The following is a 19093-nucleotide window of genomic DNA, read 5'->3' on the forward strand; positions in this document are numbered from 1 at the left end:
ACAAGATTTCCAGTATACTGTGAAAACACTACACGTGCCTCCTGTCCTCTGGCTGCAGCAAGAGGGCTAAAATCAAATTTAGGTTCAAAGCTCTTTTTGCCATGGAACATTCAGCAACTTTAATTCAAACTGACTTAGCATGGGAAGTCATTGTGCCTACGAAACAGACACGGTTTTCCCTTCAAGAGACAATATAGCAACACTGTATTTCTAAAACAGCCAAAGATGCTGGCCTAAATTTTGAACTGTCTTGTTGGAACAATAAAGGACTCAGCACTCCAATTCAATGTGAATCACGCAAAGCCATTTATTACAGAAACATGTCTCCTTATATACGCAACTATTCTCTAATCATGAATCCACGCTCCAAGCATGGATTCGCTAAATGAGTATCATGGGCAATCCACATGCCGGAGCCCCACCGATGATAGGTCTGACGACTCACGCCATGCTGAGGCCCTGTTAATGAAGAAATGCCCCTCTTTCTCACAGCAGATTCTGTTCTCAGCTTCTCGAAGTGGCCTTGAGATTCCTTTGGGCCTGACTAATTCAACAACATATCTCCTTCTAACGAAACCCCTCCACACTGTCTAACACTGCCATCTTTTCGATCTTTTCTTCTTTTGAGAGTACACAAAAAATAAATGAGTTGCAAAAATCTCTTTATTAAGGGGAAACCGAAAAAGTCAATTGTTTGTCTTGAAAAGTCTGAACAAATTAATTAACCAGCCTCTGCAACATGTTACACTTGTCAATTTTGAGAAATGACAAAATATTAACAAAGGTATGACAGTCTTTAAAAGCACTAAAATAGATAGTGTTGGGTATCCTGTCTTACACACAGTCCTTCACCTTAATGCATTTCTCTACATACATATTTTTAATATATAATGATATCAAATGCTCAATTCCACATTCTTTAACAGCCACACTACCCAGAGTATGAACTCTCAACACTTACAAGATCCTGCATAATCCAAAATTTTCTTTGCTTAGAATCCAGTGTCTTCCATGCCCATATCATTGCATGCATATAAATACTTAAAGTCAGATTTCATTAAGTTTTATACATTTCTAAACTTTAAAATGACACATTTCTGTTGTTGATTCTGAACACTGGATTATAACTTGTAACCTTTCCATAGGAGAAACTTAACTTTACATTAGATCACATTCCAGACATAAGCAGCATTTGGCTTACTTTAAAGGCATCTCAACCTTAACATCTCAACCTTAAAGATCATTCAAAATGAACTCAGTTATATGACCACTTAATGGTAACCTTGTTCGCTGTCAAGCCAAACCTGATAGAAACTGTCAATAACCCCCAATTACCACTTTCTAAAACAGATGATATAATGATCTGAAAGCAATCTGACTGATTTTTTGCTTCAGAAAATAGTTATAGGACTGCAAATGTATTTGTTCTTCATGAACAACAAAAATAGTGGGAGAAATTGGATACTTTATTCCTTATGGAAGAATTCAATATATTCTCTTTTTTAGTATTGCTTTTTGCTAATGCCTATACTTATTTACTAACATGGTTTTTTATGCAAATAGAAAAAAATCCATACCTTTATGTACCAATCATGAAGCAAAATAATATCAAGAAATCTTCTCACCTTCAGCACATGCAGGATCAAGCTCTGAACTGACATTATCCATCACTGCGTTTGTATAAGACAAAATTAATATTTTGTGTTAATTTTGTACTCTAAGGTAGTATTTATTCTGAGATCCCCCTGGGAGCATAAAATGTTCAAAGAATGAGTAAGAGGTGCCACTACATATGGTAGAGTAATTGCATGGGAGACAGGATTTTCTGCTGACATTTTTACAAGAGATTTTGCTCAAAATCATGAAAGCCGAGCTCAGTAAAACTCCTTGAAACTACTGTGAGAAGCACAGACGAATTCCTGTCCTAGTTACAGGGGAAAACAATGTACCCTCCCGACCTCTGGCTGTGTACAGGTGCCAGCCCTTGGTGCGGGGATGAAACAGCAACCTGCTGCTGCTGTCTTCTCCCCTGCCTGCCAGAAGCACTCAGAGCATCTGTGACACTTCGCCAATATTAACAAATGGCTCAGACATAAATTATTGTTCATGGCTGCCTAAAAACTATGCTTCCTAGGGACATACCTACCATGTAAAGCTGTGCTCCTGCATCTGAAAAAGCTATTGATTTATTCTCTCCTTTACTCAATATCATTCTCAACACCATACCTGAAGAGAGGAACTCTTCATATTTGCTGACAAAAGCTCCATTTTCCCAGACTTTTAGTTTGTGATAAATACACTCAGTGTGCTAACAGAGCAACAGTTTATAGTTTACACACACTAATAAAAACACTGAGATTATAGTCATGCAAGGGAAACAGTTCTAGCACTAGTACGTATCACTTATCTGTGTACTAAAACCAACCCTTCTTCCATTACAATGCTGGTAATCCGTACATGCATACAAACTACACAGAGATTAACCAAAATCCTAGATAATGTGTATCTGTGGCTCAGTTGTTTTGGGAGCAGGAGTAAACCAGTGCCAGCAGGCTAAATGTCACAGTGAGTCCATTTCCAGCTTCAGTTGCAGACTAGTTCATTAACCAGCTGCAGAGAGAGCAAAAATATCCTCACACACAACTGCCAAAATTCTGTTTTCCAGAGCTTTTACTTCTTTGTGTCAATTATTTCAGATCTAACTGTCACATTGCAGACCTTTGGCCTTGGATGAATACTTTTCCTCTAGCATGCTATCACTATGAAAACAAAACCAATGGAAGATGTGTATTTTCCCCTATTTAACTTCCATACCTTTCTGTCCCTTCCACCTTCTCAAGGCAGTTCTCCACATCACCATCAGCCTGCTGAACCATGATGAACTCCAAGCGCCCCTCAGAAAGGCAGGATGAACAACCCAGCCCTTCATAGCTCCATCTTCTGTGCTGTCTTGCAAGTTTCCTCCTGAATTTTTGGACAGCGACAGAGAGCGCCGTGACTACTGGGTACCACAGCGCACACAGGGTAGCACTGCTGGTGGATATACCAAGAGGAGGGCCAGCAGAGAGTTATCATATAGACCCACCCCAATTACAAAAACTGAAGCAGCTTCACAAAACCTCTGGCATCCCCCTATTGTAATTCTCCAGGCAATTTTCTACCTGTGATTTTCCAGACTCATCACATCATCACTTACCATCACAATGGAAATATTTACTATTTCCAGAAAATAAAGCAAGACACCTCCATCTCTCACTTACCTAATGGTGGTATCAACAACATGAAGGAATAAGATTACCCAAAGCTGAATCCCTTTTGTCCTGCAAAGCATCAAGCTCAAAAGTTTCCTGACAGTTAGTGACCTGCAGTCACCAACCTGCAGTCACCCAGACCACCCGCTGTGACAACATCCCTGGAGTGCACTCTCTGCAGAACTGAAACAGCGGAGAGACTCTGCTCTTGTGAAGAGAGAATCTCTTGTGTGGAAATAAATGCCAGCCCTCCTACTACATCCAAGGGCGTGCTCCCACTGAAATCATGAAAGAGCAGGATTCCTCCTTGAGCAGCCTTATAGATAATGACTGTTGGCAAGTTTCTGGTACATATTATGTTAGAAGAAATTATCAGCATGGCAACACTGTAATGTAAGAAGAAAAGAAACAAATAGAAATCCCTAACAGGGCAGCTAAACATATAAACCCATAAAATACATCTCATATTGTTAATAAAATATTGTGCGTTAGATTCTGAAAGAAACCTGAAAAGGACACTTGCCCTCTATAGGAAATGAATCACTTGACTACTTCAACAGCTGGTGTTAACTGGCCTAGTCACTCATTTATGCACAAAAATTGTAACAGCAGAGAACAGGATATTAGCTTAACATCCAAATATTGAGATAATACCAAGATACTGGTTAATATTAATTAATAGTGGTATATTAAGTAATTCACATTCCAAAAGTACAGTGCTCTGCATTTCTAAGCCAGGAAAAGCTGCAACGGACTTCTGAGGAGCTTTTTCTCTTCTTGAAAGATAAAAAATGCTTTATATGTGTCTTTTACTTAGATCTGATGTATTCCAACCAGAAATCTGGTTCCTGAAAGCAAGTGGCACTGATGTCACTATGATGAGCATCTAACATATATAGTACAAAACCATCCCACAGTGAATAACCCCTGAATTGTCCTTCTTGATGAACATGTATCTGCTGTGAGGATAAGGGATGTAGAAGCAAGTTCTGAGTCAAACTGCATGCTCTCAGGAAAGTGTGAAAATCAAAGGGGTACTCCATAACAAGGAAGGTGTCACGCTTATTGCATGAATATATATGTCCTAATAGCATAGTTTGCAATTAACCAGTATTGTTTGTGCTTCTGTAGAACAGAAAAGACAGTAACTGTCAAGCAAAAATATACCAGGTTTCATTTTTGAAGCATAGTTGCATTTCCCTTCTAATTGAAATTCTGTGACTGAATCACAGCAATGTCTCAACTCTGGAGGTCCTAGTGACCAGTATTCACTAACTTTAGCCAGATTACTTACTAAATAAAATCTAAATAAAATGTAAGGACCAGATCCATGCAGGCATAAATCAGCCTTGCAAAACACAATCAATTAAATACATTTATTTACAAAAGTTAAAATCTTGCCCTAAACAGACTGTGAATTTTAGGGATGCTTGAAGAAACTATGGAAAACACTCCAAGAAGCTTATGATTCATCAATATCCTCTCACTCGCTCTTTTTCTTTGAAGTTCTCTGCCTGAGTGGTGAAGCTAAGCTTTCTCTCAGTCAGTGTATACATATCACATTTACTGAGACTCCTCCTGTCAGGAGCATGAAACAGATTTGTAACAGTATTTGCAAGGAAATCCACCTGCTCCATTGGATCCACTCACCAGACTGCTGTCAGGAGATCCAGCCACTACCCTTCAATCTTCATACGTCCCGACACACTCCAAGATACAGTCCTGTTTTCTGCATACCCTTAATAGACCTGGAGCCCGGGCTACACTAATTCTGGTAATTAAACAGAGCTGGGACACGGGCTCAAGTACTAGTAAAGAGCTGTCAACACCATTTTATTTTTGCAATTCTCCCCAGCACAATTTTGACTTACAGTACCCACCATTCTCTTAACACCCAGATATAGTTTGGGGAACAACAGATGATGGGCAATGTTTCCAGCAGGTGGTTTGGAAAAGGTGACATTATTTCAGGTGGGAGAAACGGCTTCACTGCCTGGGCCAGCACTGTGAGTGTCTGCCACCCACCTGCTGCTCCTCACTTCACCGGACAGACACAACTTCACAGTCCCACTGTCAGTGCCTGGGGTCCAAAACCAACTCTACAGGCTCCTACAATTGCTTGAACATTGATTTTATTCTACAGAGATGTTACAATCACTGGTAAATGCTAACATTTTATTAGGCCTTAACAGCTCCTCTTAGGAACTGTAGCCCAAGATGAAGTGCAAAAAGTGGACAAGCACCAACTCAGATGTACAGAAAGCTTATAATTTCAGAGGCAATACATAACAGGTCCCCCACCTAACACTGAATGTAGAGTCATTCATTCGTACCTCAGAGTTCTGGGTCAATGGAGACGCAGCGATATGTAAACCATAATTTTAGAACAATTTCTCTTGAGAGTGCATCTCTTTGTTCTTTGCAGCCTTTAAACGCAGCTGCTGTGCAATGTCAAATCCTAAAATACATATAATAACCTAATGCCCTGAAAAATATCTGCTGCCCCATTCTGGCATGCCAGTTTGTTTCCTTCCACAAGTTACTGTGCTTTATACAAATTACCTGTTGTTATCTCAAAGAGGAAAGATAACCTGAAACTATAAAACTTGGGTAAATATGTTGCATGGACTTAATTGCCAACTGTGGGATGACTCTGATTATCCAGAACCTGTGAAAGATTCAATATCATGAAATAGAGAAGAATCAAGAAATAGTCAGATGGAGCAAACATACCCAGAGAAAGCAAATGCTGCTGCCAGAATAAAAGGAACAGAAGATATCTGGTGTCTACAAGAAAGACAAAGAGAAGCAAAAGAGCCAAAAGTAGGTTTAGAACATGATGTTCTGAGAATTCCTGATTGCATGGAGCTGCTCCAGATTTACACAAAAAAATTTACATTTGTTTGGGACAGATTTCAGTTGAAGTCAGGGATGGTCCACACACATAGGCATACAGGACCAGCCATGCAGGGTGGTAGAACCCAAGGAGCAGCAATCTTCTGCCTCATAGAAGAGAGACCTGAGACCCTTTTACATGCCTTTACTGATCAGCTGTTAAACTCTCCTGCTTTTGGAATGGAAACCACTGTCCCCACCCTATACTAGTTCCCAAATCTTCCCCAATAAATGCTTGTGCTACTAAGCTCCAGTGTCTGGCACATTCCTTAGTGTTGTTTACTAACACACACACACCCTTTGAGGATCTGAGCCTCTGCACTTTCTGCAGCAAACTCATTTACTTTGCAATTAACCTCCCCATTCACATTTACTATCCCACTTCCTTTCCTCTTTGCAGTCACTTCTAAAATCCAAGTCCTCTCCACGTCTGCCAACTGTAATGTCTACATGTCTTTGTTCACTGTCCTTCAGAGTAGCGCAAGGATTCACATTTTTATCGTTAGTTCTGCTCACTGTGAAGTACAGCATACAATTGCTGTACTAAATCACTATACTTGAGGGCTCATTCTTAATATGCAGATCTTATCAAAATATATTGGTACCATCAAGTAGAAAATTGACACCTCTATGTTTCTTCAGATACCACATATCCTTTTTAACTCCCTAAGAGATTTGAACCCTACAATTTATACTATAGTGTGCTGTAATCAAAAGCATCAATCTTTTTAAGGCTGTCTGATGCCTAATGCCTACATTCGCCATCCTTATTATGTTAAGTATAAACATAACTAAGTACACAACAATGATAAAAAAGAATAGAGCTTGTTTTATGACATATAACATGAACAGACGTAGCTTTTATTGTAAGGAGACAGCTCAGAATGCTTTATGTATTTAAAACTCTTCAGCATAAGTTGCTACAATTACTTAATGAGTTATTATTCTTAACAGGCAATCAGGAAGCCAATTAGGATTTTATAATAGCTCCCAGACAAGTGGAAGGTCAAGATCTGAACTTTACCTGAGTGGACATGAAAGGAAAGGCTGCCAGCAATTCATCACATTCATGGTGATCTCATCTGATAACTCTGATTACTTCGCTGTGTTTGGGGGCATGGTTTTGGGTGGTTTGGGGTGTTGGTGGGTTTGGGGAGTTTTTACAATTATTCAAGATTACAGTAGTGCTTGGTACAATGATCAATCACAGTACCTAAAAATAGGTTCTAAAAATACGTATTTCAAGTACTTATTTAATCAGAATTTTATTCTTCAGACAGTGCTAGTCAGTGTGTCAGGAAGACAATATTACTGCAATTAGATGTATTTTGACAAAAGCTTCAGATAAACAACAGTATTTGTGTAAAGGGAAAAGACATTCAAGGTCCTTATTACTAAAGTTTACAGATGAACTCCAGATTTATTAAGAAAAACCTTGAAAATTGTTTTTCTACTGGAATATTTCTAAGAGTACATGCCTAAAAGTCTCATGTGCTGTAGCTTAAAGAGCAGGTCTTCAAGAACAGACAATGGAAACATAGTGCTTTTGCTGTGGATTTTAAGAATTATTTGCTGCCTTTGATTTTATTGACTGCGAAGATTATGCAGGCTCTGTTAAGTCATTCTGTAAACTCATTTAGACCCCTTTCAAGGAAACAATTTTTTTAACTTTTTCCAATTTGCTATTTATAATTATCTCTGCCGATTTAAGTTGTCATATATGCAAATCAACCTAAACACTTAGAGTCTTAACCCACAACACACAGATATCAAATTCAGCCGCATACAACAGCAGTGACTCTTTAAGGTGAAGAAATATTATTACGAATAGATAACCAGGCTAGTGGACAGCTGTCAAAAAAAAAAAAAAAAAAAAAAAAAAGAGATAAACTTAAAAAAAACCACCAAAAAACCCATGAAACAGTCCAACTTTATGTGCTCTATTTTCCTTTCCCCATTAGAAGTCATAACATATGGATATAATGTCCTGTTTCAGCCATCACTTCAAAAAATATCTACTTTGTATAACAAAAACCGAATGCTGTCAATACCTTTTTTTTTAAACTTCACAGAACAAAAACTTGTTCCCCAATAATAAGAAGAGAGCTCTAAACCTGTACTGCACAGATTTATTAACCTAGCCAAAATGAAAGGCGTATCTTCTCCACCAAGCGTTATTATTTTCAAATAAGACGTCCTCTAGGGAATATATTTAGAGACCTTTTTTTGTCTATGTTGAAAGGAAGGTTAACTTCTGAGATAAATAACCACCACAATGTTGCATCAATATTTTTTTTAAGTTTAATTTCTAAAATACACTTATTATAATGCTAAGCAGTAAAACACACATATTGTACAGTATACACCTAATAAAAAACTCCTGTTCCATATGGTATACAATACAGTACAGTAATAAACAGGTCTTCAGCAAAAGAGATAAACACGATATAAAACCAGCAAGTTTACATATTCAGCTCTTATTTCAATGTCATTTTTGTTTTACAGGATACAAATATGTCTCCATCAAAGAGCATGTATCTGTGATTTTTCTATTGATTACTAGTAACCACAAAAATTTATCACTCACTCACAAAAAAATAACTTTTTTAAAGTGCTATTTATTTTGTGAGTAAATCACTGGCTCCAACATTGTGAGCCTTCATTACGTTGCCTCTTTGCCACGCTGAATAGCCAAGGATTTATTTATCATTCCAATCAAAATTTGATTAGGCTCACTAAGCTATTTTTTCACATAGGCTTTGTCATCTTTAAAGTGAAGTAAGTGTTTACGGAAACACTGAAGATGGGAAATGCTAATGTCCATTCATGTAGATACATACAACATAATAACTTTGGACTTCTGTCAAGGAAGAGCAGTCGTTCAGCTGTATAAGGACTGCAGTTAAACATTCAGACAGCTAAGAGAAGCTGCAGAGGTATCCAGTGACATTTACAGAATGAGTATTTATTATTTAGCATGTACAAACTACTTGCATACACATCATATTGTGAGCTTTTGTCTTTTGCTGTATGGGGACCTACAGGACTGTGCTTTTTGATCTCATTTTCTAAACAGGTTCTCTATAGCTATGTGGCAGTTTCTGATCTGGTGTTCATCAGATCAGGCAGCTGATTCCTGCGTTGAGGTGATGGGTACATCTCTCAGCTGCAGTTTGGCACAGACCTGTGGCCATGCAGGCTGTGGTTATCCTGGATATTCTGCTCCTACACAGTTAATGACTTCCAGCACAGTGGAGCAGTCAGAGCAGCATCTGGAAGCAAGCAGCGCCTTTCTCACACTGAGAAATCCTGATTGTTTTCCAGTCCACTGATTGCCCATCTTAGCCAGTATTTCAACCACAATATTCACCAAGCAACTGAGGTGACGATGACTGCAAATTCTTTTCCTGTCAACCTGTAATGCATCACCAGAAGCTTCTTGTAATCACAGACAAGGGCTCAAGAACAGGCTCAAAATATCAAGATTTGAACTCAGTTTTCCAATATCTAACATAGGGTAGCATGAAAACACACCTTTTGCTCCTATTTAGATTGCCCTCCCTAAAAAAAAAACAGTGGTCAGATCTTTTCACATCTCACAGTAAGTCATACTTCCACTGAAGATGTAATGATTAGCACAGAAAAATGAATATTAGTATAGACAAATAATTTGTACTGACCACTTCTGAAACCCACAAAACACTACTAGAGTTAGAATTATAAAATTCTTAATATGAAAACTTTTCTTTGAAAATAAAAAATACGTAGAACAGCTGAATAACTATAAGAGTTTGCATTTCTAGCAGACCCTCTGATCATAGTATTTATACAGATTTCATTTGTAATTTTAACCCAAAAAACCCATCTACTGAATATTTTGCCATCAAAGGGTGTATTTTAGGAAGTTCTATGCTAATGCTTTCCAATCTAGTTTCACAAGCCTTCCTAACATGTTACAGTCTAAGTTGGAAATGCAGGCTGCAGATTTACAGATGATCACAACTGAGAATTTTCTCAACCACATCAAATACATCTCTCCAGTTCAGTCTGAGCAGAATATAGATAGAATATTTCTGTTGACACAAATGCACTAAATCTGTTTTGGAACATGTTTCAGGGAAAACATCAATTGAAAAATTGATATCAACTAGAGTTGATTAATGTATGAATTGTTTCAGAGCTGCATACAATCTGCAAGCAATAGTTCTATTTCTCTACTTGAAACAGCTTGCCAATTATCATTATGCATAACTGTGAAACTGGGACAAAATTTTGATGATGATGTTTACATCTTATCCAGTATGCACATAAATTTATTCTAGTATTAAAAAAAAAGAAAAAAAAGCAAGCTGTCATTAAAGTGTCTTACGACTGGGTATAGAACAATACATTCTGAGCAGTGAACAGCATTTTCAGGCATGTCTACATACTCCGTGACAAATCTTGTTACACATGCGCAGTAGCTGATTGTACAAGACAAACAGTGATACGTGCCCACAGAAAATACAGAAATGCAGGAGTGAACTCTGGATATCTAGCTCTAATATTACAGTAGCTCCCCTGGTATCACCTATACAGATTATCATCATAAAGCAAGTTATTTTAATATTGTTCATTCAGAGTTTTGAAGGTTCAAAGGTTAACAGCACAGCTGGTTGAATCTTGAAAAAACAGTGTTTGCAACTGTTGATGTGAATGCTAAAAATCTCTTTTAAAAGATCTTCTTGTTGCTATTCAGAAATGTTTGCATGCAAGGACTTCTGTATGCACATATGTTTGCAAAATGTTGTTTTTTCCCCAGTAAAGACCACTTAATTCCTTGGAGGAACAAACTGGATTTTAATGGCACTGCCTGCTAGGTTGGGGATTCCAGATCCTGCAGGTCCATGTAGGCATCTGTACTTCTCTTTGACATTGACTTGACCCTGAAATAAACTTAAGTTGACCTGTAAAAATAATTGTCCCTCATCCACGATTTTCTTTTAAACTTTCACAGTAAGATCCTAAATCTTGAGCTCTAAGAGAAGGATTACAACTTGTTCTGTGTGATGTAACAAAGGTGATGCACTGTCGTCCAGAGCGAAGACCTTGAGGATTTGTCCATAGAAGAAGCCAGGCTTATGCAGGTGGATAGACACATAAGGCAGCAAAACTAAATCTCTGACAAAGTACTACAGCGGTATTTTACAATAATGGTATTTCAGCAGGCAGATCAAAACAATTCTTTTTTTTTTTTTTTTTTATCTCAGAAAAGTCAACATTTTCCCCAGGGGAATATTTTCCCACACTCTTCTTAATACACTCCACAGATTACCAAATACAAGTGAGAAAATTTACATTTGTAGGTAATGATGACTTAATAATCAGTTGAGGTGTAATAAAAAGATTTAATAAAGTTTATTGATGTTAAATGAAAAAAAAAAAAAAAAGCCCTACGGCTTGTAGCTGTAGAATATACAGTCCATCAAGGAAACCCAAGTAGGAAAAAATACCTATGCTCTGGCCAGTCTTTAAAAGCTTTGTTTTCTTTCTCCATTTAGCAAACTTTTGCAGGGGGCTCTTACAAATCCTTTCTGGCAGGGAATCAGTAGATTCTGATTATGAGATTCTTTTGACATAGTTTTTATGCAAGGAATCTAATCTGAAATGAAAGTATTTGCATAAACAAAGTTCTCCATTTAGTCATCAAGAAGTCAAAACAAAACGTTCGTTTAGCCAGAGGAAGGAGCTGGAGCAGCCGCCCCAGCACGGGCCGGTGAGTGCTCCCCATGGGCAGCAGGTGTGGGCAGGAGTCCAGGGCAGGGACAGGCAGAGGAACAGCGTCCGTGCTTCCAGCCTGCTCAACAGCTCCACCCACTCTCTGAGGGAGCACCTGTTTCACAAACACTAGGTCTCTACATCCATTTTCAAACTTGTACACAATGCAGAATTAAAAAAAAAACACCCTAAACAACCTAAACTGCTACGCTCTGGGTGAGTAAAATGCGTGCGAACTGAAAGCGACAATGCAAATGGATGTAGCAGCAATAACTCTGGATGTAATCGACAAACAAGCATTGTCACATGCAAAATAAGAGCGAAATTGATCTGCTTTTAAGAACGCTATTGAGGGACCAATAAAAATATTAAAATGCTGAAAAAGCACTGTCAAACATAAAGCACCTGTTTAACATTACTGCTAATTGTGGGTGAAGGAAATGGCCCCAGCAGAAATTGGTTGAAGATGATTAAATTTAATTGCAATGAATGCTATATACAAAGTGCTACCCACTGACTGAATTAGAAACAAACTATGCTCGAAAGAGGTACATTATACAAAACCAGGTTTAATACAAAGCACGAACAGCAATGATACACATGGCTTAAAACACATTCATATTTTCTGAAAGTTCTTTCCATCTCTCACATGTTGCAGAAATGCACAGAAAGAACAAGAGGAACCACAAATAAGGTCACCATAAGGCTGAGTGTAGGCTGCATGGACATTCATATTCTCCAGCATGGCAGAGGCATTAGAGTTGGTAGGAAACACACTCAGCCCACTCAGAGACATGAAGCACTCAGAATCAGTGAGATTAGGAACAGTTCGGCAGGAGTGCCTTCCCCTCATTTGTGTGAGGTAGGTGCCTGGGTAAGCCAGCTCCAGGCTTTCAGCAGAGCGTGCGGGATTCCCCCTGGCAGGTGGCCACTTCTGCTGGAAGCAGCTGCCAGAGACTTTTGGCACAGAAGAGTGGAAGTACCACTTTCCTTCTTCTTTCCTATTTCTCCCTGTTCTTCTTTCTACATTATTTTATTAGCACAGTTGGGGTTTCTCCCCTTTTCTTTCATAGAAACTACCCAAACCAGATTTTTTATTGGAACTGATGGTTCATTATTAGGCCCTTTATGCTATATTTCTTAACTGAAATTTTACTTCCCATGCTTTTTTTTTTTTTTTTGGTAATGCCTAGAGCACACCCTTCCTCTCTGCTTTCAGTGCTGGTGAGGGTGCAGCCACAGGGCTGAGGTGTGACTTGCTTATGATCAGAAACTCACAGATTATTCTAGCCAACCACCCAGATATATGGTGAACCCTCCTTTTAATCTGCTGCTACCTACACCACATTTCGTATGATACACATTCATCATGTCTAGCCTTTAAATTGGTTTCTCACAACTGTGCTTGGCACACATCTCTCTTCTACGGGTGGCAAACACAAAAGTGGCATTCTGTGTGGCAGACTCTGTTGTGCTAGCTTTTCCCCATTAAGCTCAGGCAGATGGAGACAGCTGCTGGTGCCATGGTCCTTCTGTTTTCTATTTATGGTCCCTAAGTCCCCAAACGTGCTCAAATTTCCTAGAGTTTCCAAGTGTCCAATGTTGTTATCTGCTACAGAAAGTAACAAGGTGCTACTCAGTCCTGGTTACACTTGCTTTAGTGCTGGAACAGCATGTTTGTGGCTCAATATCAACTAAACAGTCATTATTTCCAAGTACCTGCGTTGTACTTACTCAGAACTAGTGGAACCTCTGGACATGGGGTGAGAGCTGTGCGTTTTAAAAGGTAACTCTGTGTAACGAAGAAGCAGTTCCCACACTCCACACCTCAAGGAAATTAGATAAGCTCTAAGTGCAACGGAGCAGCCGCTTGACAGCCTTATTAGAAAACAGCTTAGAGAAGTATGTGAAAAATACAGTATTCAGCTGAAGCTGCAGGGAACGAGGGAAGAAAAATAATTAGCCAAGTCAGAAATTGGCTAAGGCACTGGGTCTTCTGAGTCTTCAGTTTTGTTTAAATGACAAAGGGAACTTTAAATAACAAGTAGTAAACGAGACTCTGTTTATATCTCACCTTAAAAAGCCACGAGCAGAACAGTGCACCCTAATAACATCTTTGGCTCAGAAACTATTCAGAAGCAAGGGGGCCATCTGCTGAATTGCCAGTACCATTTTCTGCTTTATCCTGAAAGACTTTATTTGTAAGTTTCACAGTCAAGTCTTTTTCAGTGCCAGCTTTGCTAGGCCTGTGAGGTGTGGCAGTAAACCTCTGAGAATGTTTAACTGCTGGTGAATATTACAACATATCTATCATGACTGCAAAAACTAAAACCAGTAAACTGATCAATATAATCTGTTAAAGACTCAAAAATCCAGTAGACAATATCATCAGTTTGAAGTATGTATCTCTGTATCACAATGCATTTCATTAATCAGAAAGTTTCAGAGACAGAAAGCTATGTTCATGAACATATAAGAACTTTCCAGATAAAATGAAAAAGCTTAAAAACAGAATTGGGTCTCTAAAATAAGAAGTTTCCTTCTTCAGCTAACTGTCTTTTATCCACAGCAATGTTGGCACTGCGCTTAAACTCAGCGTTCCTGTTCCCATGCAAGTCTATCACAACATCATTGATACATGATTCATTGGCAATTGTTTCTAATTCCACTCTTTCTGAATTCATTACAGTAACTTCACATCCCAGCATCACAGCATTCACAGCTAGTCCCTTTTCCAACATGTGAAAGTGGGCAAAGGACAGATAGAATTTTGAAAAGATTTTAAAACAGTGTCACCACACAGCCACATGCACAAATGAAGTGCACATCTTTGTAGTCCTCCATATCTTGTTCTGCTTGGTACTGTTACAGCTAAAGGTCTCTCCACACACCAGGAGGAAGGACCAGAATTGTTTCTGACACAGTAAACAAAGTATGCTAAGTAAATACCACAGAAACATCCAGACTGAAAAATCCTTGTTCGTATAGCCATGAAATTTGATAAAGGTATTTAAAATATTCACCACTGTTCTCATTTCTTAAAGCATAGCCTTAAGTCTACTGACATTTCATGGTCTGTTAATACAGAACACTTTAAATATAGAAAGGTACATGTTATCCATTAAAGACTATGTAGACCCATGCATAAGATAGCTCATAGTGTACCAATATAAGATTGTTTAATGGTACAAATTACAAAATCAAAGTATAAGACGTGGTCCCAAGTCTAACTCAAATATATGGAGGGTTTGTTTGCGTTGTGTGGGTTTTTTAAATGCCTAAAACAGTTTTACTACCTCAGTCAATATTAAATCTCAACACACATGACTTCTGCATTCATAACACAAAAATGTATCAAGGTGGTGTTGTTTGCTGTTCACTGTTCCCAGCTTCATACACACTCATGAGCAAGAAGAATATGGTCTGGAAAGTTACGAATTTGTAGGAACATGCAGATTATTCTAGAGAATCACTGCTTTCAATATTTAGTGGCAAACCAATATCTACTTTGCCAACTAAGCATCTCTTCTTTTTCTTCTAAAATCTGGCCTCCATATGAAGATATGAAACCAGCATATACAAAACAGTAGTAAATGCTAAATATAAAACACACAGGAGTAGAAGAGTTCTAGAGCTAAAAGTAAACAGCATTAATAAAACACTGATTTGTCAGGTACCTTTATTCCCATGAGCTGCCCATCACTCCCTCTCCACAGGACTTAGCGTATCACCTCAAAAGCCTGACTAGTTTCAAAGAGCAGCCATTTAAAAAAGCAAAAGGAAATAAAGCGAGGGGAAAAAAAGTGTGTGAAGAAGTGAAAGTTTTCCCTCAAGAACTGAAAATGAAAGCTTAAGATTGCTAAAATTCAGTCCTTTCTATAGAAATAGTTCTAAACAATGTAGAGCATCCCAACTCCTTGTCATATGAATCTCAAAAACAAGAGGTTTTATCTTAGTGAAAAGCAATTCAAAGTGTTCTTGCTACTTGTTTCAAACTCTGGACAGCTCACAAGAAAGAATGTTTCTTTATAGTGAAAGAGACCTTGAGGTTATTTTCAGCTTTCAATTTTTTTCCTTTTTCCACTAAACCTTAGACAATTGGCTTCAGACTAAGCATCTTCAATTTAAAGCAAAATCCTTTAAAAAAAGAATACACCTTTAAGCAATAAGAAACATCAATACAATTATTTGTTAGTCTTTTTCTCTGATATTTGCACTTAAACAAAAATTACTCCCAGCTGCTTAAAAATGATTTGTTAATGGAGTCAGACAATTACATTTATTTCATTAAGTATTTAGACTGAGAGGACTGGTGTGCATGCTCAGTAAGCAGCTAGAAAGAAAGGGAAAGAAGTTGGAAAGTGAATGATTTGGAACATGGCACAACTGGAGAGCAATATCTTATGATACTTATGATACTCCTCGACTTGGACATCAGTTGTTAAAGTTCTATTAAATACAAAGTATTTACAATCAAGCTTCTTCCCAGTTTAGATCTTTGAGGTCTATACCTTTTTACCCCTATGATTTTGTAAAGAAAACTCAGTAAGTTCTCCTGCATTTCAAGAGCTTTCACACACAATGGTGGATCAGCTCCATGGGTCAGAGAACATAAACACAGCTCAGCCAACGTCTGATTGATGATGCCTATGGTGCAGTTGCATTATATTGCACACAAAAGATACAGCGGTACAAGGGAGGAACCTGTAGGTGCTGTATCAGAGTGCTGGCCTACGACACAGAAGGGATTTAAAAAGTGTAATGAAATATTTGTCACTTTCCATCTTTGAAAGTCAAGAAACCAAAAGCAGAGACTTCATCATCACAAGAAGTTTCTGAAAGGTGTTTGGCATGCAGGTTTGTTATGGGGCACAGTGTGGCCCTGCTGAAGCCAGAGGGAGTCCCACTATGGCGGGGATCAAGGCGTCCCTGATACCTCCGCAAGTCCAGTAAGGAGGATGGCAGGTCCGTACCCTCAGTATTTCATATCTTGAGATCTGGCACATTGCCAGGAAAAGTTCATTTACGATACTACTACCACTATCGTAGGTGGAGGAGAGGATACAGCACTCCGGCGCCGCCCGGGAACCCTCCGCACGGCGGGTCCCCAGGCACCCCACTGCCCCCCGCCCCGGCGGCGGCTCCCCCGAGCACCCCGCTGCCCTCCGCCCCGGCAGCAGTGCAGCGGTGATCCGCTCGCCCCTACGAAACGCCTTTAGCGACTCACAGAGACCGTCTACGGTAGCTCGACGGGTCTCTGGTCTCCGCGGGACCTCCCCAAACTTCACGCGTGTTCTGCCTAGATGTCGGTCTCGACAGGTAGTTCACAACACGCCGCAGTCAAACGCGCAAGTTCCTTTTTTTTAAGCCTTAAACAGAAGGTGGATCGCTCCCTCTCCTCCGCAGCGTCAAAACCTTGGACAAGGTACTAAACCGCGACACCTGGAGCCGACACGGCGCCTTCCCCTCTAGAAGCTTTCAACTTTCCCGCAAAGAGTCAGAAATTAACCTTTCCGCCCTCAAGAGCCCAAGACGCGGTCCACGGAGAACCGCAACTAAAAGGCAGCCCTTCTGACCCACCGCGGAGCGCCAGTCCCGTTCCCCCAGCTCCGTCCCCTCGGCCCCACTCAGGAGGCCGCCAGCGGAGAAACTTTTCCGAGGCGTCCGACGAGGTAGCGCCCACGCCGGCCGTCCCGCGGAGCGGGACCGAGCCGGCTCCCACGTACCGTGCGCCCGGCGGGCCAACGCCGCCCCACGCGGGCCGCGCCGGCCGCCCCGCTGCGTGGGCACCCACGGCCCCGCGAGCACCCACCCGCCCGCACCGCTCCTACCGTGCGGGGGGCAAGTGAGGGAGGGAGCGAGGAGGTGGCAGTTACCGGCGAGCGAGCGCCCTTCTTGCAGAGCGGTCCCCTGAAGACGCCTTTGATGCCGCGGTAGTGCCCGTTGCTGAGATGCCGGGAGCTGATGACCAGGTAGCACGCCATGCGGGCCCCCCGGGCGGGCGAGCGAGGGGAGCGTCCCGGCCCCGCGGGCGGCGAGGGGGAAGGCAGGCCGACTCCTCCTCGGCGGCGGTGCTAACCCCGCCGGAGCACAAGCCCGCATGAAGGAGCAGGCGGAACCGCAGCAGCGATCTCCCCCCTCCCGTCTCATCCAGCGCCCGGGTTAGCGCTGCCAGCAGCAGGATGCACTGAAGGCGGCAGCAGCGGCGGCAGCCAGAGCACATCTGAGGGAGCGCGGAGGCCAGTCCGCATGCTGCTCCGCGGGTATGAGACGAGCCCGGGAAGAAGAAGGGCAGAGCGCAACTTGAACAGTCCGCCTCTGCTACGGCCCCTTCTCTCCCTCCTCTTCCTCAGACCAGGCCACCGGCAGCCGACATCCGGAGGGGAGTTTCTCCTCGGCAGCTCGAGCCGCGGCTGCTCCCCATGGCTCTTCCCTCCGCCGGGCTGGGCGCTGGATGGAGCCGGCCACCGCGGAGAGCCCTCGCCGCCCCAGTCCTCCCGTGCCGCCGCTGCAGTCGGCGCCGCGCCTCGCCTCACCTCCGCCGGCGGGGCGGGGAGGCGGTGCGTGGTGCGAGGGGGGCGGAGGAGGGGTAGGGCCGGAGCGAGGGAGGGAGCCAGCCGGGGGGGGGTGGTGGCGAGTGGGAGGACGTTGCCCTTCGGCGCTCAGGGGAGGGGAGCGGGCCGCGGACCGGCGGCCTCGGGAGGAGCAGGCCGGGGAAAGCGAGAAGGCGGCGGGGCGCGTTGGACACCCTCCTCGTCCTCTTCGCCCAACTTTCGCGCCGTCGGTGGTGAGGAGGTAACGTCCCTTCTCCGCCTGCCTCTGGCTGCGCTTCCACCTGTCCCCCGCATGCCCTCACCTCTCCTCGCCCTCCCTTTCGCTGTCGTGCAGGCTGTCCCTCGGCAGGGGCTGCGGCTGTTCCCCGCCCTGAGGTGTGCGGAGCGGGGTGGGGAACACCCTCCCGCGGCCATACCGGGGATGTGAGCGGGCACCGTCCCCCGCAGCCAGCCGCGGTGCCGGGTTAACGAGGAACATCACTGCCCCTGTTCCCGCTGCTGGCTGGGAGCGCAAATTCGCTCAGAACCGGGGCGAGGGAGGCGAGTGCTACGCGGAGGTGGCCAGGCTGTCTGGACACCCCCCAGCTTATGACTGTGCTTGTCTCGATTATCCCCCATGAAAGCTCGTGGATTTAG

The 19093-nt window shown here is 41.9% G+C and overlaps 1 protein-coding gene across 1 annotated transcript in view; it reads right to left on the reverse strand.

Annotated features, from left to right (window-relative positions):
• The window catches only part of ZNF804B (zinc finger protein 804B), a 240017-nt gene extending 221169 nt beyond the window's left edge, over nt 1-18848 (reverse strand). Inside the window, exon 1 of the mRNA XM_071805152.1 lies at nt 17780-18848. Coding sequence (XP_071661253.1) covers nt 17780-17887 — 108 coding nt within the window. The 5' untranslated portion in view covers nt 17888-18848. The remainder of the gene's footprint in view (nt 1-17779) is intronic.
• Between the last annotated feature and the right edge of the window lie 245 nt (nt 18849-19093).

Source organism: Patagioenas fasciata, chromosome 2, assembly GCF_037038585.1.
Source record: "Patagioenas fasciata isolate bPatFas1 chromosome 2, bPatFas1.hap1, whole genome shotgun sequence".
NCBI classification, from domain to species: domain Eukaryota; kingdom Metazoa; phylum Chordata; class Aves; order Columbiformes; family Columbidae; genus Patagioenas; species Patagioenas fasciata.